The sequence below is a fragment of the Nelumbo lutea genome, chromosome 2 (genome assembly GCF_056320005.1).
Source record: "Nelumbo lutea isolate HS-2025 chromosome 2, American lotus-T2T, whole genome shotgun sequence".
NCBI classification, from domain to species: Eukaryota; Viridiplantae; Streptophyta; class Magnoliopsida; order Proteales; family Nelumbonaceae; genus Nelumbo; species Nelumbo lutea.
Genome location: NC_142685.1, coordinates 12,434,316 through 12,458,798, shown reverse-complemented (window position 1 = coordinate 12,458,798; position 24,483 = coordinate 12,434,316). Strand labels below are relative to the sequence as shown.

Sequence of the window (24,483 nt, the reverse complement as noted above, 5' to 3'; positions counted from 1 at the left end):
GGTAATGGCTGCCTAAATCCTCTAATGACGATTTAACAACCTCCTCACCCTCCACTGCCGATTTAACTGCCAACAATGAGACCTAGCCTGTCACTTTATTACGGTTGATATTCACAATATTTTCTTACTTTTAAATTTTACCCCACATCCTCAAACCCTCTTACTCTATTGGGCTGAATAGTTTTATTCTTAATACTTTAATTATTTATTATCATATGTATTTTGATTTCACCCAAGTCAAGTATTATCAATTTCTACATGCTCCGGTGCATTGTACGGGTTTTTAGCTAGTATAATATATTAAAGGAATGGGGTTAAATTTTTAAGACACGTGGCATCCTAAATTTTTAATAATTAAATTGCTTAAATTGAAATATTAATACACAGACACGTGGCACATCTGCCTCCCACAGAATGTGCCCCAAAAACATCCCACATGCACATCTCACCGTGCATTGAGAACATTTCCTATACTTTCATCGGGAGATGTTCCCAATACGCAACTGCGATGATGTGATATAGGATGTTTTTGGGGTGCATTCTGTGGGGGGCAGATGTGACTTCCTTGGAACAGGTGTTGCACATTCTATTATTTCAAGAAAAGGGAAAATCTATGATGCTATAGATTTTTTACCAATCAAAACTTATTCATGAATTTTGATAAATAATACCTTATTTGCTACTGCATTTATGATTCCAGTTTATTGGTCAGTTGTGTTTCATATATCATATCTTTTCCATATCATAGTAGACCCTTCAAAAAATAGAATCTAGGAAGTTGGTAGTTTGACTCCTAAACATTTTCAAAGAAAAGTTTTATAGCTTTAACGACTATTTGTCCATATTCAATTAAATTCAAATGGTGGGACCCATTGAAGAATACCACAAACCCACTTTTAATGGTAAAGGTGGAGGGTTAAATCTATTCTTTTTTGTTTTTTTTTTTTTTGGTAGAAGGGTTAACTCTAAGCTATCTCTGGTTAACTAAACTTTCTTGAAAATTAACAATTTTAAATACGTGACTCTCAAAAATCAGTTACCGACTCTGAACCAGTTTTACTCAAATATAAACCCATTCTTATCTCTTTCCTCCTCCCTTCAATGAAGAATATTTTCTTTCTAAAACCCAGGTAAGCTATTGTTCTTTGTTATGTTTCTTCAATTCTATTAAAAATAATCTCTTTCTAATATTACGTTTATGGGTTCTCTTTATAAAAATTTAGCTTAAGTTTTTAATATAAATAATTTAAAAGAAATAAAATAGTTCATATTAATGGTCATGCCTAGTAATAAGAGATAGGTGGAAAGCCCATGTTCAGTCATTAATACCCTTCTAGGCTATCTCTGGTTTAAATCCTAAAACCTGGAAAATAAATATAACTATGAGTTTTGGCCCTTTGAATCACATGATATGCAATTTTTGTGTGTCACACATATTAATACTTTGAACCTTGGTTTTATCCATTGATATATTATTTCTTTTTTTTTTTTTTTCATTACAGTGAAAAACAATAGATGAATTACACCTAACGCTCTGCTAATTGCGGTACATATCTAAATCAAATACAAATTTTGCATCCAGATTAGTTTTACATCCATTCGAATTTAATTATAACTTACACTCTTATATGAAATCTCATTGATAGTGCAAATTTTACATTTCAAAAGCTGATATAAATGTAATTTATATCTCATTTGTACTTATTGGAAGTGTTTATTTTTACTTAGATTTTTTTATGGACAGTTCAACCAAAACAATAGGTGAAAATATATAGCCAAAATTATTATACTTTGATTAGGTATATTTTTGATGAATTCAAAAGAAAATAAAGAGATTTTTGGACTGCAATCCCTCTCAGAAATTAAATTTGCAACGCCTTCTTAATCTACTAGTAGCCTCCCCGCTTATAAACCACATTCTACCCATGAATTTGATATCAATTCACAGACAAGATTCAGTCCACCCCTAATCTAGCAGTAGCTCCACCTAGGGGTGGATCGAACGGTAAAAACCCCAAGAATAAATGCCTGAAGGTGTCAATAACTAATTAGTTGCTGGTAAGGTCCCTCACTTGTTATAGCAGCCAAAGACTTTGAGATATAAATCCATGCCACCTTAATTGTAGTTTGGGGTTTGGTGGAGGATTCTCCCAGGTTACTTGTGTAGCTAGTATACATTTGCCTGCAAGAAAAGGGGGATACGTATTCCTGTTGTTATATACATCGCTTAACTTTTCATTATGACTATTTATCGCCTGTTGCATATGTTAATAGAAGTTTAGGAAAACTGTTTTTCTGATGATCAAGAAATAAACATTTGTTTCAGTCTTCTTTTTAACAAGAGATAAGAAGAGGACCAACTTGTAACATGTATGACGTTAAAAGGATCAAATGATATAACCTGCTAGAAAATGTCAAAGAGTGTCATTTCCTGGTGCTAACAGTCTTGTCAGTTGTCTCTATCAAAATTTACGATTTGGTTCGTAATTTTAAGTGGAGTCAAAATTGACTATTTGAATAGAATGGATTATTTTCTAAAAGAGGGAGAGGATTGGCCAAACAGATCCTAATTTGTGTATATCAAGCTGAAACAATGGGGTTTTTTGGTTTGTATTTGATCATTTAGTGGTGCATGTATAAATATATATTTGCATAATGCATGCATACATATATACATACACATACATACATGCACTTACATGTACTTGTATATCAATTTTTGGTCTAGGCTGCCTAACCAACCCAAACCCAGCCCAATCGTGAACCCAACCCAATAATGCACCAATTTTTAGTGCAAGGCTGTGCTCAGGTTGGATAGTTTGGGCTTGACCTCAGGCTCAGGCCTTGGGTTGAGCTAAAATCCAGCCCAATCCGTTCAACTTGCACCCTAATCTCACCATTTTAGGGGTTTTTTTTTTCAATATGACTTGTTTTTTTTGTTGTCAGTTCCTAAAATTAAAAAATAATAAAAAAAAAAAAACTGTTGGTTTGAAAACAAACCGATTCTTAAAACGAAAAACACAGAAAAACATGTACATGTGTGCTTTTGTAAGCCTAAAACCAAAAATATGCTCTTAAGAAGGTGTTTGACAACATGGTTTCAATTTCCATATAAGCGAACTGGTATAAAGATCATTATCATCTAATTATTTAATATCATGTTTCATAAATCATATCATTTCTATACTATAAAACTTATTTTTATTTTAAAAACCATTACTCTCATGGTTCCAAAGACATGTATTATTTACAACTTGTTTTTTATCTTTTTTTTTTTTACTGATGTGATCACTTCAAATACAAATGAAAGCAAAAACATTAATGTTGGAAAATATCCCTCAAGCAATCTAGTGCCTTTTTGGTCCCCAAACTTTAAAATGTGACAATTCAGCACTTAAACTTTCAAAACATGATAATCCAATACCTACTGTTAATTAGGTGTTAATAAGCCGTTAAGTGACATTTGAAAAATACACAAGTGCTCTTCGAGTGTCATCTAATTTTCTTTATCAATCATTCAAACATTGACAAAAAAATTAATAGCCTCAAATCCTTGCCTCTTCTATTCAAGAAAGTTGGGGTCACTAGAATGTCCATTCAAACGTGACTCCAACTTTCTTGAATGTTGGAAAAGACAAGGATTTGGGAATGTTAATATTTTTTTTCAACGTTTAGATGGTTGATAAAGAAAATTAAATAACACTTGAAAGGCAACTGTGTCTTTTTCAAATACAACTTAACGATTGGTTAACAACTAATTAATGACAGATACTGGATTGTCACATTTTGAAAGTTTGGATATTGAATTGTTGCATTTTAAAGTTCGGGGACCAATGTGACACTAGGCCCAAAGTACAAGGTACTAATTGGGATTTTCCCAAACATTTATAAAATGCATGGACAGTGAACATGAAATTGAGACTTTGGAATAAAGAAAATTACTGCCTTAAATTTGAATTTTGGGAACTTTTCTCTGTTTTGATATATATGTATAACTTTGAAAACCAGTTTGACTGGTTGAACCACATCAAACTCGAATCAGACCTCGATCCAGTTCAAAGAAAAGTGTTCTGGGTTCAGGCGGTTCTGACTTGTGATGCTGATGCAGATACTGAATTACCTGCTAAAATGGGGAAAACTAGGAACCAGTTACCTTTCCGGCCGGTTCAATTTCTGTACTGTTTTTTAAAACTTTGTCTGTAACCTACAATTCTCGACTGATGTCAATTGATGAGTAGGGGTGTCAATTGGACCGCATTTGGTCCAATTTGATCAACGTCTAATCCAATTCAATGAATACTTCGGACCATTTGGATCAACCCAATTCAATGTTTGGACTGACTGATATGTTCAAATTATTTATAATTTAAATTGGTTCCAACATAACCCCGGTTCATTGACACCTGTATTCTTGTCTACTTTCAATGTATAAGATATTGGTTCAATCTAACCCAATCCAATATAAATATTTCATGAATGGACCAGGTCTAATCCAATATAATAAACATTTTGGACCATTAAGCCTAGATTGGTCCAATTCAATATATATTATTGGCCTGTCGAACCTGTCTGATTTTAATTCGGAGAGATCATCCAACCAAAACGGCCTATTGACACCCCTATTGGTGAATTACCTTTCTTTTATGCATTTACCGAATCACCTTATATTTTTTACACTGAACCCATTTGACCTTGAAAAAAGACACTCAAACTGATTCATTCAATCACAGACCAAATTAAGTAAACGACTAAAAGACCAAAGTTATGTGAGAAGATTGTAGAACCAATGATGACTCTACGCCAGTTTTAAAATACATGAGCCCTATAATCATTCAACCTGTGTGGGCTTCACATTATACTTGTTACTTAGGAGTATGTTCAAACATTCACCGAAGTTTCCCTTAACTTAGTCCACAAGTTTGAGTATGTTCAAACATTGACCCAAGTTTTCCTTAACTCGGTTCACAAGTTTTAGGCCCAAGAGTGCTTTGGGCCTAGTGCGGATCTGCTAGTCACACGGACCTCACAATATGTTTATGGCTGCACATTAAGGTTTAGAAGAGTTCACATATGCGCCTATAAGGAGGCACCCCACAACACATGCCCGTTATGTATTGAAAACATCTCGATGATAGTACCATGATGAGGGCGGATTTGATCCTCCAATGATATTGTAACACATGGCACCTCGGAACAAATAGGTGATGCCCAGAATCATTTTGGCAACAACTTGCCTTAGCCAAGTTGATGGTGTCACACCTAGTGGCCCAGGCGCGACCTGATGGCCTGGCCCTGGTGCAAATTGGCAACCTAGTACAGGCACGACCTGGCGCCCTGGCATAGGTCAGGCACCGACCTGGCAGCCTGGCCCAAGCGCAACCTGGTGACCTAGCACATGCACCGACTTGGTGACTTGCAATACGTGTTCGCCGATGAATTTGACATGCATATCCAAACACTTCCACGATCCTTGGAAGTTGGCCCATGTGCCGAATGATCTGGAGGGTGGTCTACGTGCATAGCAGTTACCTCTATGAATCTTGGACCAGTTAGACATGACCTCCCGGAGAGCTCAGGGGTGGTACATGAGCGAGGCCTATATAAAGGCACTAACCCCAATGACAAGAAGCAGGCAAATAAGCAAGTTCTAGCTCTCAGACTGTGATTTTTAGCTCGCAGTCTACTATGAGAGTATTGACTTAAGCATCAAAGTGACCTCGCCGAGTTAGCCACCCTGGGTCCTCTGACATTTGGTTCCTTGCAGGTCTCTAAAGAGTAGCGAAGCTCATCAATTCAGCTCGCCACCTGGTCAGCCCAACACTTCACAGGCAGTTCGGCACCTAGGCAGCTCTACTTCGGTCTCAGAGTCATCGGCCACTTGGAAGCAGACCAAATGACGGGGTACTTAGGCAGAAAATCGATACATTACCAAAAATTGATTCATGATACCGGGATCGATTTAGGAACATATATCCCTTACTTACATGTTATGTGGCTTTAAGGTCTAAGTGAGGGGAGAATATCCCAATTCCACCGGGCCGGGCTAAGGTGAAGCCTCCTATCCCAGGTGCTAAATCAGCTCGGCCCGGGCCATGATGAAGTTGTAGGCTTGTATAACGTAAACGGCGACAATTGATGGTTTTATAAACCACAGAGGTCAGAGGACTTGATTAGTGATTCGTTTCGGTTGAAGTATCTTTAGTAGGCGTACTGCGATTTGAAGCTTTCAAATCTCCCTCTCCTGCAGCAATCATGCTCTCTGGAGACATTCCTCCGAACCAAACCATTTACCTCAAGAACCTCAATGAGAAAGTCAAGAAAGAAGGTAAGGTTTAGAAAACCCTCTTTCTACTTGCTTCTTCTTATGGGAGATATTATGTTCAGAATTAGGTTTTACAGGGGGACCTTTCAGATATGAATTTCTATCTGGGCGCTCTTATACTACATGCAGCTTCATAAATGGCTTTTGTTCTACACTTCTACTCGCATTTGGTCTCGGTTTCTTAGAGACATATTTCTCTTCGTGTGCGCTGCACAGTTTTATAACATGGCTTTTTGTTTTTACCCAATTTCGTATCAGTTTCTTAGATTTACTCAAAGAAGCTCCTTTAACTTCCTATTGGTTCTCTCTCATATTCTTTTCATATTTCGTGCGTTTATTTTTAGTTATGAATGAAATATGGATGATTCGAGGCAGCAAAACAATCTGGTTGGGATCGACAACATAACATTTATTTTTTCGAACTTCGTAAAAGATTTAAGCGATATATTGAACGGTTTATACTTGATATCGCTATTAAAAACTTGCAACATCCTTTAGTGACGTGCTAATTATGCATTTACTTTCACATTTGATTTATTTAAGTTTGGCTAGTACGTTTCTGGAACAGGAGTAGTAAGTCCTTGAGAGATCAATTGAATTATTGAAACTATTAGTAACTTATCCAGGAAAATAGCTCCTTTTGTTAAAGATTTTGAGTTTAACTTCTTTTTTAAAGCTTAAAAGCTCGCTCTGCATGATAAACCTGTAAGTGGATTATTATTTTAGTGGGTATTTTCACACACTCTAGGTTTTCTAGGTGAATTTCTTGGTTGCTTTTGATTGTTCATTTAGTGTCTAGGTTCTGAATCATTCGTGCTGGATTTCAAGTATGTTACAGAGCAAAATGGTTAAAAGGACTAGACCTCAGATGCGTTTGGGATCTTGAGAGTGCAATGTTTTAAATTCACCCTATTGTTTCAAATTATGTCGGCTTTCTTGGATATAGGCATAGAAGGGAGATTTTGAAGCCCTCTTAAAAAGACTAAATTGTATCCAACTAGATCCAGAATGACTTTTATACAAGTATTGATGAGTACTTTTTTTGAAGAAGATACAACACGACTTTGTGTTTGGGGTATTCAGGCTTGTTACTCCAAACTTGATGATGGGCTTCCCTTTGTTTATTTTTGGAACCAAGAGATTTCTTTTTACGTTTTTTTTTTGGGATTGGAAACAAGGACAGAATGATGTGGTGCACAAAGTAACTAATACTTATAACCATGTCGCTTACTTGAATGTCAATCCTAAGCAGAAGGAAGGTTTTCTTAAATTCATCACTTGTGTCGCTTGTTTGCCTTTATTTTGACATTATTAGAAAGGTCTTGAATTGCTTATCCAAGCAAATTATAAAATACGAAATATGCATGGTACTGACAGAAATTGATATTTTGGGGTTATTTGCCTTTTTTCAGATTAATCCTATTATTGTAAACTTTATTTCTTAGGAATTAACCATGGATGCAGCTTACTTTTAGAAATTGGAGTAAAGTTGCAAAAGATAAAAAAGCCTATTTTTATATTTTCTTTTGTTCTTATTATTTGTGTTTATTTAGTTCATCTATAGAGTATAGATATCATATGGAGTATCTAGGTATTTTTACATTAGGGTAATAAATGTATATAACGTCCATTGATTGATATGTAAAAGGTCTCTTCTGTTTTCAGTGTTCATTGTTCACACATTCTGAAAGTGCTGATTCCTTTGGAATTCTATATTTTAATTCCTAAATCCTATTATATCTGAAATAGTGGTTCAGACTAATCCAGCACTGTAGAAATAGAAATACAATGTTAGGTTAAGAGAAGTAAGAAGAAGGAGAGAAAGAGAAGTCAGTTAGTGCAAAAGAAGTCAACTGTCTAGCCCAGCTGATCCATATTTATTCAATTTTAAAAGTATATACAAAGGCTATAGTGCCCCTATTTAAGTATGGGAGACACCTCTTAAAATAGGATAGAAAAGACGATACACTTCATAAAATAAGAAAGGTAAATGACTGAAACATCCTCCATAAGTCAGCTATAACAATATCCTTTAGGTTTAGGGGTTAACTAAGAAGCATAGGCTATCTATATTCTATAATTTTTTTTTATTTTATTTTGCTCTTGGTACCTTGGATTACTATCATAGTTCATCCTTTTCCTTTTACGTGCATTATAATCTCTTTTTTTTTTAAGTGATTCGTAAACCTTAAAAGGATCTAAAGATGCATGGTGAAGAGGTTTTAATTCAAGGGCTGGAAGCCTTGAACATTAACAGCAACAGAATAGATAAATAAATATAGAAAATAGGGATTTTGGCCAGGGCTATTCTGGTATTTTAGGAAAGTGTGAAAGTTCATTACCCAATATTGGTATGGGGTCTTGGGAAGGGTGGACTAGATATGGACATGACCTTTGGCATTTTTTGCACAAAGTGGCTTCTCTCAAACTTGAACCCACATTCTTGAACTAGTTAGCTTGAGGTTTTACCATTAAACCAAGCAATGGATCCTTTTAGGGGATTGTATAAATAAAGTTTAATAGAAGTTCCATTTCTTATCCAGGTTGGCCAGGTCTTACAGGGGGAGTTCTCAAGTCATGATGGAAATATCATTTGGGATTTTAGTGGCCCCATTTGTAGCAGATTGAAAACATCCATGATTTGATTTGCCTAAATATTTCCTAATTTTTCCAATTTTACATGGCATATTTCCATATCCATGGTTTTTTTTTTCTTTTGTTAGGAAACGGTAACTTTAATTAAATTAGAAAAAGGAAACATACAATGTCAACCACTCACTGCATGAGTGTTGACCCCATATTTACCCCAAGATTTATAATACAGCCAAAAGAGATTTTCCCTTTGAGTCCCCTGCTTTGCGAAAGTATCAGCCACACTATTGGCTGACCTCGTCCAAATGAAGATTTCTCCGGCTTCCCTTGCTAAGCAAAAAATCTCCTTGTCCAAATAAAGAATTTCCGTATCCATGGGAATCAACATGAAATATTATTGGAATATGTCTTGATGTATTCTACAGTGTGTCAAAGTCTTTTATATTATTCTCAACAAGTTTTACTTTGCAAGTGGTACTAATTTAGAGTTTCAATTTACATGTACAAGAGATATCATCCAAATAATTTGTTTTAATGTATTTTTTTTCTCTTGAGTCTGTTATTTTTTTGAGTATATCATTATGGATTACTTTTACCTTCTTATTTTTTGTTCATAAAATATTTTTAGTTATATAATTTAGTAAAATAAGCCAGTGTTTTAATATTTTAAATATTTTCATATTTAAAAAATATATATTTTTTGTATTAAATAAAGCACAATGAAATAATATCTACAACTAAAATATCAATATGTACTATTATAATAATATTTTAAACCCTTAAAATTTATCTAAATGGCGGAAGTGGTCATTGTGAAATGGTTTAATCACTCTAAAAGCATTTTAGTACTTTGTAATGATGTGATTATTTAAAAGAGTATGGCCTTTTATAATTGAATGTTATAAAATATTAACAAATGTTTTCGTGGATTAAAATTTCCAATGTTATAAAAGTTTCTACGACAAATCTACATGACATTTTTTATATTTTCAACATTTTTCTTATTCTTAAGTGGTTGACATTCCAGTAAAACCAGCATTTTAAATTTTGTTAAAGACCCTTTATATATGTTGAGCTTGGGTATGACAAGATGTGGCCCCCTATCTTGATGATGCTCCAATATTTATTTATTTATTTTTTATGTTTTATATAATGCGCCCTCCCTAAGAAAAAATGAAGAATCCTAGCTCCACTCCTGCCCATTGTAGACACTGGTTCAACTAAAGCAGAAGTAATGGCCCCTCCAAGGGTGGGCCTGGTGGCTTGCATCGTTTAGATTAGAGATTGTGAATCCCCTTGTTGCCGGTGGAGGAGCCTAGTTCAATGCCATTTCATGGTCCAAAACTGCTGATAGAGGCCCTTGAAGACTAGTCTACTATCTAAATGAAATCAATGCAATTTTGCAGTGTCCAAAGTTCTGTTCAGATGGATTCCTAGAGAGGTTGATTCTATTGCAAATAGATTACAAGAATTGGTGTCAGAAGGATCTTTGTTTTGTTATAGTGCACGCTGTTTTAAAAACTGATCTGGAAACAGAACTACTTTTCATCCAGGTGGTGGGTCAGTGGTTCAGCCATCCAGGTCAAATGGTTCAACTATGATGTAATAAATTAAATAATAAAATATAAAAATAGATAAATTACAGAAAACTTAAGAACATCTGCAGAAAAATTGGGCATGCCTCTAATATTCTATATTCATCATATTAAACACATGGCTAGAAGAAAATGAATTTTGATGGGAGCTGTTTGGGTAACCCAGGTCCCTCAAGTATTGGGAGAGTCATTAGGGATGAAGAGGGAAACATAATTGCTTTATACTCTGGCCCTGTGGAGCAGGGTGATGTGGCAAGATCAGAGTTTTTGGCTGCAGTTTTTGGGGTTGAGAAGGCAAAAGAACTGGGTATTAGTAGGCTGATTATTGAGGTAGATTCTAAAACTGGTTAAGTGGCTGGTTAACAGGGAGGGGGTGGCATGGCACTTGAGAAATGAATTCAGAAAATTCAAAAGGCTGTCACAGGACATGTTAATCCGAGTGAAAATGATCAGGAGGACTGCTAATAGCTTGGCAGATAGCTTAGCCAAGCAAGGGGTACATAGAACAATGTTTTGGGCTGAAATGTAGTACTGATTTGGGACAGCTTCTATAGCTGGTTCTTTTCACAACTTCTTGTTGTAATCATGTTTCTCTCATAATTAATGAAATTTTTTATGTGTTGCTTATCAGAAAAAAGAAGACCCCACCTTTGTGGAGAAAAGCAAGTCTTGGTGGCAGGAGGCTTGAAGAAAGGTGTTGGCTTCTTGAGAAGGCTAAAGAGACTAAAAGAGATGTCATAATGCTATTTCACACACCCAATCGTATGTATCCATGCTTTACACATGCCTATGCATCTATACATGTGACCTGCAGGCCAGGCCAAACGGTTTGGAGGTTCAATTGGAGGGGTCATCAGGTTATTGACCAAGTCAACAGTTTTTTTGCAAGTAAGCAGTTTGGGGGGTGAAACGGACTTGGAAATCTGTCTGGGTTATGGGTTGGCTGGTTCAACTGGTCAGTTTTGACTGTGGGTTGAAAACATTGATGGTGATAATCTTAGTACCAAATAATGGAATGGGATCTGAATCTGGAATAAGAGTAAGAACAGGAGTGCTAAATTATTGAAGTCCTCAATATCTGAAGCACATTAGGAGCACATATGCATGTCTCTACACATCATTTTTCAGAGTCTCAAAGATGTTGATAAGAGTTGTTGGTGTTTTTGATGGTAAAAGAAATGAAAATTTTATTGAATGTAAAACTGAAGAAGTAAAATAGATGGAAGAGGTGATGGGGTAGCACCCCAATCCTAGATCTTACAGAATATGACCAAAACAGTTAAAAAAATACATTTCATTGCAAGTGAGATACTGAGATTCTAATACCATTTGGGTTGAGGGTCTTTCACCCTCTTTGAAGGTGACTTCTGTTATTGCCAATACTAATAACGGGAGTGAGGTACCATTGGTTAGTTTCTCATGTTTGGAGATGGTGGGGTTGTTTTAGCTCCAAAAATCTTGAGGCTTTGCAGGTTAGAAGTGAAGGTTTTATAGATTTGAATGTGGATGTTGGAACTAAAATCCCTATTAGTTTTAACTTCTAAGGAGGTGTCTGGTTGCTCAGGTGGAGGCAATAGAGCTGATGCTAAGGGGGTTGATGATTATGTGTTGATGATAGATGGAAAGGAAGTGGAAGTGGAAGTGGATGTTGAGGAAGTGAAGAAGATCTAAGCAGAAGTTGTAGTGGCAAGGGAGGGTCAGTTAGATTTTAATCCTTATGAAATGGATTTGCTCAGGGTAGCTGTGAAAGGGACAGAGAGGTTGAATTTCTTGAAAAAGTGTGTAGAGGGAGGATAACTCAGAAGCAGATGGTGGTTCAACCAAAAAGGAAAATAGGAGAGAAGTTTCAATTGGACAGCTAGGAGTAGACTTGGGGCATGTAAAAGGGATATTTCAGGGTAATGGAGTTAATTATATTAGCAGCAAGATATTAAAAGTGAAGGGTAATGGCTTGGTGATGAGGGAGAATAATGTTAGCCTGGATAAATGATAGAAGGGATCTAAAGTAGTAAGCTGGTACAAGTCTCTGAACTTTTCCAGGCTAAGGGATGGGTCCATGCAAGAAGTTTAAAAAGGAAGGTCAAGTCTAATGTACAAAAATCAGGTTGTAACTGTGAATGGAAGTTTTTTTTTTTGGTATTGGCAAAACAAGGAGTGGGAAGGGAACAAATGTTTTGGGCTGTATTGTAATCCTCTTTTCTTTTTTCTCTCTCGGGAAAGTTAAGTCTCTTTACCTCTTCCCGGATTATTGTTATTTTATTGTCCATTAATAAATTGAATTCTGTTATTGATAAAAAATGGAAGTTTTTTGGTTGAAAATTTGTTTAACTAAGAGAGGAAGTTTTGGACTAATAGAGAGGTGGTGGATAAAATAGACATATGTTCGTGAAGAGCATGTCGAGAAAGTTTAGGCAAGGGTGTTTTTAATCTATTCTCTTCTCTTTGTATTTGGGCATCCAAGTAGGGGCCTCCTTGTAATTTCTTGCTTTAAAATATAAAGTGCCTTTTGAGGTTGTGAACAGTAATAGAAACACACCACTTGACACACTCTCTCTCTCTCTCTCTCTCTCATACAAATCCTATGTTTACAACACTAGTTTCACAACTTGGTATTAGAGCGGGTAAAGGCACTTGGGAATGCTTTTCTTGCTGATTCTGTTCCACGAGATGAACTGCTGACATCAAATCGCCGCTGGATGACGTCATCAATCCGTAAAGGTGTCGACGACAGTACATGAATTCTGCATGGATTGATTCACCCTAATTTTAGAAGATTTTTGGTATGACTCTTGCCTTTATTTGAAGCTTCTATGATTTTTAGTGGCCTTTTCAAGTATAAAATCACAGAAATTCCAGATATGATGTTGGGCTTGATACACTTCGTTTAATCAGTTTTTTTGCCACAAAACCTAGACCATTCAGGTCGTTTTTCATCATGGGAGCAACGGGAAGTGGTCCCGTGATTTTTTGAGCCTTGGACACTTTTTGGGAGATTTTCTTTTCCCTCTATTTTGGCGCTTGCCTAGTTTTTTGGCATTTTTTTGTCTCTTAACCGTGTGGTGACCTAGTTTCTTGGGTCCTTAGTTGTGGTTAAGTATTGGGGGTCCCTTTTGGTTGATGCAATAATGTTTTGATAGAATATGGAATCATCTAAGGATGTATAGATGGTTTCTGGTGTGCTCCCGGGAAGTGCAAACATTTCCAGTGGTATGATAACTACTATTAAACTTGATGTAACCAACTTTTTAGAGTGGTCCCAATCTGCTAAACTTACCATCACTGAGAGAGGTAGATTGAGATTCATCACAGGAAAGGTGGTTAAGCCAAACTTGGAAGATTCGAAATATGCAAAGTGGGAACATGATAACTCCCTTGTAACGTCATGGTGATTTGCTCAATGCAACCTCATATTGCCCGGAACAAGATGTTTCTTTCAACGGCCAAAGATACTTGGGATAGAGTTGTTGCCACCTATTCCCAAGTTAACAATACTGCTAGAGTGTACCGGCTTCAGAGGGAAGCTTGTAGTATGCGTCAAGGGGAGAGATCTGTTGCTATGTATTTCTCTTCTCTACAGTCTCTCTAGGTAGAAATGGATCACTTGAAGGCTCTTGTATGGAAGGACCCTAAAGATGGTGAGCAACATCGAAAGTACAAAGAGGAGAATATAGTCTTTTATTTCTTGGCTGGCTTGAATCTAGAGTTTGATTTTACCAAGCAACATATTCTTAGTGCCGACATTATCACTCTTGCCTCCACAAAGGCTCTTGTATGAAAGGACTTTGAAGATGGTGAGCAATGTCGAAAGTACATAGAGGAGAATAGAGTATTTGATTTTTTGGCTGGCTTGAACCTAGAGTTTGATTTTACTAGGCAACATATTCTTAGCGTAGGCATTGTCACTCTTGCCTCAGTGTACTTCTTTGTATAAGGGGAAGAGAGTAGATGGACACTCATGATGCAACCTCCTGTGATTGATCACTCTCCCTTTATGTCATCTCGATCTAAGCAAAATACTAGTATGTACCCTGTTATTGGGAAGGTTGAGGATGTAGTTTGTGATTTTTGCAAGAAGTCAAGACATACTAAGGATAGGTGTTGGAAGCTCAATCCTCACTTAAAACCGGGAAGATGGGAAATGCTCACTTGGCTACAGTTGGTAATGAGGCTCCACCTTTTCTTGACTCCTCTGATGTAATGGACAAATTCAGGAATATATTGTTGTAGTTGGAAAAGGGTGGTACATCATTCTCATTGGTTTTGGACCTAGTAATCTATCTAGTTCATATGCCAAGATAGGTATTGCACTTGCTTGTTCCACATCTTTTAGTCCATGGATTGTAGACTTCGGGGCCAATGCCCATATGAATGGTATGCTTTCACATTTTACCTCATATAAGTTAATCCTAGGGAAGGGCAATGTTACTGTTGCTGATGGATCTTAGACCCCTATTTCGGGTCAGGGTGAAGTCAAACTTACTCATAACCTTTCTCTTGAATTTGTTCTTCATGTGCCCCAGTTACATAAAAGTTTGTTGTCCGTTAATAACCTTTTTTCCTACCCATTGTGTTTTTTAGGGCCTGAGCACGGGGATGATTGGAAGTGGGTATGAAGTTGGAGTATACTTCTTTGATGGATCTTCAGAGCATGGATTATCGAGCCAGACTGAGTCTTGTTCAAATGAGAAAATGAGTCTTTTGAAATTATGGCATTGTTGTCTTGGTCATACGTCTTTCAATTTTGTAAAACTTTTTTCCCAAATTTATTTGACTCAATGTCAAAGTTGGACTTTGAATGTGAAGTTTGTCATCTATCAAAACAATGTAAACCACATATTTTGCGAGTCGTAAAGAAGTAATGTTACTTTTCATTTGATCCATATTGATGTTTGGGGCTCATATGCTATCCCTTGCATGAGTGGGTATAAATACTTCATATTCTTTATTGATGATTACAGCCGGTATACATGGCTCTACTTGATGAAAAGTCAAGATGAAGTTCCTATGATGGTTTAAAACTTCATGAATATGGTAGAGACAGTTTGAGAAAAGAGTTAAGATAATAAGATTTGACAATGCCAATGAATACTTTGAACATCATTTGCATAGATTTCTTGAAGATCGGGGCATTATTCACCAAAGTTCATGTAGTCATACTCGCAACAAAATGGGGTAGTCGAAAGGAAGAATAGGCATGTGGTTGAAATTGCTCGAGGTTTATTTTTCTAGACTCATGTTCCCACCTATTTCTGGGGTGATGTTATTGAGACAACTATGTAACTCATCAACATACTTCCTTGAAAGACCTTTAATCTTTAGTCTTTAGTCTTTAGTCTTTAGTCTCCTCATCAACTTCTCTTTCCTGATGAATCTCCTTTTAACCTCCCCCTCAAAATCTTTGGTTGTGTTTGTTTTGTTCATGATATAAGTCTTCCTGACGTAAGTTTGATCCCAAGTCAGTTAAATTTATCTTCCTCGGTTATTCTCCTATCCAGAAAGATTATAGATGCTTTGATACTCTCTCTAGAAAGAGATGTGCCTCTAAGGATGTTACCTTTTTGGAGTCATTTTTCTTTTTTCTAACCATCATGTCCTTTTCTTTAGGGGGGAATGGAAGTGAAGATTGGACTCCCTTCTGCCTTGCTGTCCCTGTCTCTTCCGTTCCTCCTCCTCCCTCTTTTCCTTGTAATGATGGTATTCCTCCACCTCCTCCTCCTCCTATTCCTGTGTATCGACCTTGGCCTTGGCATCAGTTTTTCATCAGGCACAGTAAGAGGGTGACTCTTAAAGCATAATGCCCATCACAATCTGATATCCCAAACTCAAGTAATCTTGAACTTCCTAATAATTCTATTACCGATCCTGATCTTGATCTTCTTATTGTCATTCGAAAAGGGAAAATGACATGTAGCAAGTATCCTACTACTAACTATGTGTCTTATGATGCTCTGTCACCTTCCTATTGTAACTATATTTCCGCCATCTCTTTGTTTCCATCCCTCGTAGTGTTACAGAGGCGATGCAGTCCCCTCACTGGAAGGAAGCTATGAACCAAGAGATGGAGGCCCTAATGAAGAATTAGACTTGGGAGGTTGTTCCTTGTCCTAAGAATAAGATTCTTATTGGGTGTAAGTGGGTCTACACCATTAAGCACAAGGCAGATGGCTCAATTGAGAGTTTCAAAGCTTGGCTTGTTGCTAAAGGATACACACAAACTTATGGCATTGATTATTTGGAAACCTTTGTTCCAGTTGCTAAAATGAACTCTATTCGTGTGATCATGTCTTTTGTTGCCCATTACCCTTGACCTTTATATCAAATGGATGTGAAGAATGCATTCCTTAATGGGGACTTACAAGAGGAAGTGTATATGGACTTACCACCTGGGGTAAGTTTTTCTAATAGTGAAGGAAAAGTTTGCCATTGAAGAAGTCCTTGTATAGGCTCAAGTAATCTCCTAGAGCCTAGTTTGACAAGTTCAAAAATACTATTATAAAAATTGGGTTTTCTCAATCTCAGGCATATCACACCTTATTCATTAGAAGAGTTGATGGAAGAGTAACAATGTTGATAGTATCTGTTAATGACATTTGATGACATTGTTGTGATAGGCGACGATATCCCAAGTATCTCCCAGTTAAAGTCCTTCCTTGCTTCCGAATTTGAGATTAAGGACCTTGGTGATCTCCGATATTTTCTTGGCATTGAAGTTGCAATATCTAAGAAGAGATTTTTTTTGTCACAAGGAAATACGTACTTGACTTGCTTCATGAAGTTGGGAAATTAGGGTGTAAACCTGTAGAAACTCCAATTGATCCCAACCACAAGTCGAGTACTACTGAAAGAGAAGCTCTCATATGTAGGTAGTTAATAGAATTTTATCCTATCTAAAAGAATGCCTTGGTAAAGGGATGTTGTATTCCAATCACAACTATCTAAAGATTGAGGCTTACACAGGTGTTGATTGGGCAGGGTCCATTGATAATAGATTGTGCATTAGTTGGAGGTAATGTGGTTTCATGGAGAAGTAAGAAACAATTTGTGGTTGTTCGTTCTAGTGCTGAGGCTGAATACAGGGCAATGGCTCATGGAGTGCTTGAACTACTCTGGTTGAAGATCTTATTGATTGAGATGGGCATCTAAGCCGATATCCCAATGATTAAGCAGCCATAAACATTGCCCACAATCTTGTTCAGCATGATCATACAAAGCATATTGGGGTGGACAAACACTTCATTAGAGAAAAAAATTGCTAGTGGAGAGATTTTCCTTCCTTTTGTAAGGTCGAAAGACCAACTAGCTGATTGCCTCATTAAAGGTGTTCACCACCCAAAGTTTGCTAAGAACCTTGCCAAGTTGGGCATGATTGACATATATGCTCAGCTTGAGGGGAAGTGTTGAGAAAGTTTAGGCAATGGTGTTTTTAATCTTTTCCTCTTCTCTTTGTAGTTTGTACTCTTTGTATTTGGGTGCCCAAGTAGGGGCCTCCTTGTAATTTCTTGCTTTAAAATATAAAGTGCCTTTTGAGGGTGTGAATAGTAACAGAAACACACCATTTGACACATTCTTTTCTTCTTCTTCTTCTTCTTCTTCCTCTTTCTTTCTTTCTTTCTTTCTCATACAGACCCTAGATTTACAACACTAGTTTCACAACTGTGCATATTAGCTTGAAATTGAATATGGGCATATAAACATTGTTGCATGTTCTGAGGGGTGTCATGGTCCCAGAACATGCAAGTTGAGGGCAAGTTTTTCAGAACAATAGCTTCAAAATAGAATCTTTGTGTGGTAAGCAATTGAATATTCTAGAAAATTATTTAGAATTGAGGGGGAGATGAATCAGGTCAAGAAATTTTGGATGGTTCCTGCCCATTGGACAACATGATTCAAATGGATAAAAAATGAGATTGAGAAGGTGATAGTCAGAATGGTTTAAGTGGGAAGGAGTTTGGCTATATTCTTCTTGGAGGGAAGAATGTGAAGGGAGAACAGTTTTAAAGTTAGAAGAATGAGAGGATGAAAGATTCAGAATCTGCATAGGTGGATTGATATGCAAAGTGGACAGGGATACTTGTAAAACAAATGATGGTATGTTTTTTTATGATCAGCAAAAATTTATATTGTTGTATTAATAGTGAGTAAGTACAAAATGTCTTCACACATAGGCTGATTTACAAAGAAGCACAGTACAAATGCTGTCTTACAGTCCCTTGTTTTGCTAGGGGGTCAGCTAGCCCATTTGCACTCCTAATCCGTTTGAATTCAGCATTTAGGTCCTTTGCTACCCTTTCCACTTCCCTGAAAACATGTTTGAGGGTCCATGGGATTTGTCTATTACATCTTGCCCATGAGATAGTGACTTTTGAGTCCTCTTCCACCTCCACTTGTCTGAAGCCCAATTGTTTTGCAAGCCTGAGCCCCTGTAGGTAGTGCCAATAGTTCAGCCTTCACCGGATTTGCAGTACCAATTGGCCCTGAATAATGCCAGTATCCTACTCTCCTAGTTTCTAATTGCACCACCTATTCCTGCCAACCCTGGGTTGCCCAATGAGCTCCCCAAAGTTCAGTTTTACTTTAGCACCTACTGGGGGTTTCCATTCCATTCTTATCTTTTCTTTTCCTTGGAGGAATTTGCTACTTCCCTCCAGATACATATAATGTCAGACACTAAGAAGTTGTGGAAACTGTCAATGGTTTTTACCCAAAAAGCTACCTTCACTTTAATACTATCTAGAACCTCCTTCAAAGACCTGTTCTTTGCAGAAAAAATTCTGTTATTCTTCTCTCCCACACTGTCCAAACAACTGCTGCCCTAATGGCTCTCCACAATTTTGTTTCCTCTCTTCTTTGGTTGCCTCAAGAAAGTTGGGTTGAAGGTATCCACCACCTCTTGTGGTGGTCCCACCTGCAACCAAAAAGAGAATAGAAAAAACTCTCAAATATGATGTACAAAGGAGCAGGAGATTATGGAGGTGTAGAGAGATGCTTATGATGTTTAGGATGTTGTAGTGTTCCTTCTGGACTGGAAAAAGCTTATGTTGTACATTCCTTATAGAGGAGAAGGCTATGTTCATTTTGCACAGTTTTTCTTGTTCTGGTGATTGTATTGTAAATGCGGGGGTTGATCATTGATTTTTTGGAGGGGTGGGGGTCGAAGCTTTATTTAGTAGGGTTTGGGAGGACTTGCCACTGTGGAGTTCAGAATGTATGAGTGTTTTTTAGGGTGGTGATTGCTAATTCAGTATACAAATCTTCTTGGTGATTTCTCATTGCTGTTCTGTATCTCTTTTTTCATTTTTATATATTTCATGTTTACTATAACAAATTATGTATCCATGCGAAGGTATTATTATTAATAATCTGCGTGGTCTTTCCTTCTGGAGATCCTTCAAGGAATTATGTCTTGGCTATTTTTTTTTTATTTATTTTATACCAAAGCAAGCATATATACTATCATTTTGCAGTTCCTTTTTTGTGTTTATTTTATTAAATTCCATAATATTTTTTTTTGTTTTTTTTGGTGTACTGAATCAATTTCAATATGAACCATAGTACAAGAGAGAATCTGCATGCATAAGAAAAGGTGAAAATAAAATAACTATGCTGTTATTCGAATTTTCTTACCTTTCAATTGTAATTCTACATATTCATATTTGCAGTTATGTTTAACTACTGTAATTATTAACATACACTTGCTATTATAAATTATATTATGCAATCTTCTGATGCCTTCTCTGTATACATTCTTCTTTGGCAGAATTGAAGAGGTCTCTCTATGCTTTATTCTCACAGTATGGAAGGATTTTGGATGTTGTTGCCTTGAAAACTTCCAAGCTTCGAGGCCAAGCATGGGTTGCATTTAGTGAAGTTACAGCTGCTAGTAATGCAGTGCGCCAAATGCAGAACTTTCCATTCTATGATAAACCTATGGTAGGTCTCATTAATTTATTAAAGTGGGTCTTTGTTATATGATTTCTATATGAATTTTAGATTTTTAGCTTCTGTGGGTTTTGTGGGGTATGGCTTGATAATGAATGTTGGTTTCTAAAGTAGGTAGTTGGTGGTTTTAATAATATCAGCCAATGTTCATACTGTCCCTTGATATTAGGTCCATTTCCAGTCTACTCATTCCAAGACCTTGAATAGCCAGGACTGGTATTTGGTGATGGCCTTTTTCTTGGAAGATATTTGCTTTACCTATTATCAAGAGAGAAATTTCTCAGTGGTATAGTTGTAACTTGGGTTGTAAGGGTATTTTTCTTATTTGTAATGTTAAAGATAAATAGTAACATGAATCATGATACCCTCATTTCCTCTTCTGATTTACACAACTGTGTTCTTCTCTTTCCTCCCTACTTGTTTTTTGATAAACAAATAGATTTTATTGACCAGAGATTAAAGCAGTTACAAGCTCCCCTTGGGGGGCACAAGATGCAGCCACACCCTTGAGCCCAAAAAACTGAAAGTCGAACTGAAAAAATTAAGTATTACAACTCAGCCACAAACAGTAATTCCCTAACAGCCTCTTGTTTAGCCATCAGCCATGGGCAGACTTTCTCACCCATTGTATTCTGATTGTCATATCCCTTGTTAGCCACTTGATGTTCCTTAATAACTCCCTGTATTTCCAAATAGCAGAGTCTGGATCTGTAACCACCCTACCACCACCTTAGAATTTCCTTCAATACATTATCTGTTGACACCTAGTTGGCTTGCAATCTGAATTCCTTGTACTGCAGCTAGTAGTTCAGCTCTAGTAGAGTCTCCTGATCTCACTGGGCCTGAGAAAAGAGATAATAAGTTGCCAGCCTCATTCCTCAAAACCCCACCCACAGGCCACACCTAGGTGCCCTGGATTTCCTTGACTGCTTCCATCAAAGTTCAATTTTATGAACCCATACACAGGTGAAGACCAATTTGAGATACTCTAGTGCTTCTAGTGGAGCTATTAGCCACTTCCAACCAGTTTCTCTATAGATCATCAAATATATAAGAGTGGAATGAGATAAGGGTTCTCAACCAATGTATTGCACTATTGCTCTTGTTAAAATGCACTCCTTTAGTTCTGAGAGACTTCTTTCTTTCTCATGGAAGATTCTGCTGCTCCTTTATTACCAAATTGTCCAAAGGTTGGCTGCTATAATACTCTTCCACATAATTTTTGCCCTCTTTGTGTGCTAAACAAATAGAGTCAGATCGAAAAATGAGCTTCTGTTGGTAGGTTCCACCTGCACCCAACAAAGAGAAAATCCTACTCCAAATAGCTGTAACCAAAGGACAATATAGAAACAAGTGAGTGCAAGTCTCCTCACTAGCTTTGCATAAAAAGCACCAGTTAGGTGACAAATACAAGAAAGGTCTTCTCTTTTGCAGGTTGTCCAAAGTGTTAAATCTTTCCACGAAACACTTGCCAACAAAAAAATAGAAATTTTGGGTGGCACCGGCTTAAACCAAAGTTCCTTAACTGGTAACACCCTAGAAATAGGGTGAGAACAAAGGGCCTTGAAAAAGGAAGCATAAGAAAAGGTACCTTTTGGGCTGGGTGACCAAAGCCTTATATCGGGCTTGGAAGGGTCCAGACAAACACTATCAAGAAGAAGCAAAAGTTCAGAAGCACAAGAGCTCATCACCCTCAACCCCTTCCTGAAGCCGAAATCCCAAGTCAAGTACAAAGGAAAAATAGGTGAGGAGAGTAAGTTGGAAACAACCTCTTTCCTAATCAAAGAAATGGAGTGAAGAGATGAGAAGAGATCCTCTAGAGACTGATTACCTACCCAAATGTCCTCCCAAAAGAGTACAAACGTCATACCTGACAAAGTTGAGAAAAAGAGGAAGGATACTGTGAATAGCTTTCCATGGTGTTGCCATAGTAGCCTGACGAGAGACGCCAGCATCCCAGCCATTTTCCAAGAATCCGTGAATACTCGCAATTACCTCATGCCACAACCTGTCTCTTTCTAAAGGCCATCTCCATAACCACTTCACCAACAACAAGAGTTCCTACTCTGTAAATTCTCTAAACCTAAACATCCTTCTTCCTTACTCTAACACACTATTTCCCAGGTGACTAGATGGTCCTTTTTTTCCTGGTTCCCACAGAAAATCCCTCATATTTCCAATAAAAAAAGTTTCTCTAGCTTCTTGGCCTCTCTAGAGGGAATTCCTTCCCCTAGTTCTCCTTCTCTTTCTTTTCCAATCCAAGATTTGAAGCTAAACATAACTCTTATTTAGTATTTGAGTAAAGGTATTTGTGTAGTCAATGCCATACATTTGTTTCTCTCCATTGGTTACATATCTTGTTCTTGCCTTGTCAACTGATTTTTCTACTTCGTGCTTCATAATGAACACCAACTTGCATCCAACATTTCTTTGCCTCTTGGAAGATTTTTTTTCTCTAAGTAACCGCCAAGTACTCATTATCACTATGTCAAAAATGTACAGTGTGCAGCAAGTAGCTATATACTAATATTGTATGTGTTGTGACTGATCAGTAATAATTATAAAAAATATTGTAATAAAAAATGGGAGTAAGGGACATCCCTGAAATCTGCCACTGTTGCCAGTCCCGAATAGGTTTTCCTAGTCATATGTCAAATGAGTTCCTCTTGTTGGAAATAGGCCTGTAAATGGTACTCGAAAATCTGAATTCAAATACAAGATTTGACATAATCTAGTCAAATTCAGATTGTTCGATTTGGATATTGATCGAATTCAAATATAGTTTTCTGACCAATTATTTAATCAGATAAAATTCAGATATGGCCTGATTTGATCGAATATATATATACAGGGGTAAAAGCATAAAACACTAAACTCTAAATGATTCCTCCTCCCCTCCCAAATTCGTTAGACCCCATTTTGATTTTCGAATCTACTTCAGTCTCTTGACTCTTCCCTACCTTTCTCTGTCTGAATGGACCCTGATCCTATTGCCTAACCGCCCACTGGCCACCAGCCCACCACTGCTGCTTGCTATCCCCTACTTGTCGCACCTATTGCTGTTGATCAATTGCCTGTCTCAGTCTGTTGTCAGCCATCATTGTCGCTACCATCTCCTTGCTTGAGAAGACCACTGCGTACTCATGCTGCTTGCCGCATTGTTATCCATACCCACTGGGCACTGGAGGTTATCTCATTCACCACAGACCACAGCGGTGGCCAAACTTGCTATTGCCATGATTTTACAGGTATTAGCATATTTTCATCTTCTTTTTAGTTTGCAGTTTCTTATGAAGATGGGGAAATCACTAAACCAGGAATAAATTATGCATAATCTAATTGAATTGGACATTAAGCTAAATTGAAATTGAAATTGAATTCTTGATATCTGTCGTATATTGAGTCGAATTTGAATATCAGTAATTTTAATCTAATTTAAATTCAAATGTTGATTCTATTTGAATTTGATCTGTTTAAAGGCCTAGTTGGGAAGAATTGTCCTAAAAAACCTGAGCATTTCTTTCCTTCCAAATTGTTCAAAAGATGACTGTGGAGCAGATTCTTCAAAGGACTTTTCCTTTTTGTTAAGGCCCTTTAAATACTAGCTAAAAAGGAACCTTTTTACTAGGGCCTTGTGGAAGGTTTATTAGATTCCAAGTGTTATTTTTTTTCCAAGGCACTTGTTTCCTCCAGCAAAGCAGCTGTATACTCAGGTTTTGAAAGAGACTTAGTAACATTGCAGGGAATTGACACAGTGGAAATAGATGAAATGAAGGCACAATATGAGGAAGATAATGAATTATAAGAGACAAAGAGATAAAGGATGTAAAATACATTGCCTAATTCCTTTTCTTTGAGTAGTGAAGGAATGGTGGGGTGAGGACGAGAGGCGGGGTAAGATGGAAAGGGATCAATTTTCATAAGAAATTAAAAAGGTTGAGAGCCAAAATAAAAGAGTGGAATAGAGATCATTTTGGTAGAATTGCGGAGCAAAAATTGTGCCTAATCTCTAGAATAGAGAACTTGGATGTAAAG

The 24,483-nt window shown here is 37.0% G+C and overlaps 1 protein-coding gene across 1 annotated transcript in view; it reads left to right on the top strand.

The window, feature by feature from the left end:
• The first annotated feature begins 5,950 nt into the window (after nucleotides 1-5,950).
• LOC148868622 (U2 small nuclear ribonucleoprotein B''-like) overlaps nucleotides 5,951-24,483 on the top strand; it is a 34,470-nt gene continuing 15,937 nt past the window's right edge. Inside the window, exons 1-2 of the mRNA XM_088971889.1 lie at nucleotides 5,951-6,325; nucleotides 20,267-20,439. Coding sequence (XP_088828015.1) covers nucleotides 6,253-6,325; nucleotides 20,267-20,439 — 246 coding nt within the window. The 5' untranslated portion in view covers nucleotides 5,951-6,252. The remainder of the gene's footprint in view (nucleotides 6,326-20,266; nucleotides 20,440-24,483) is intronic.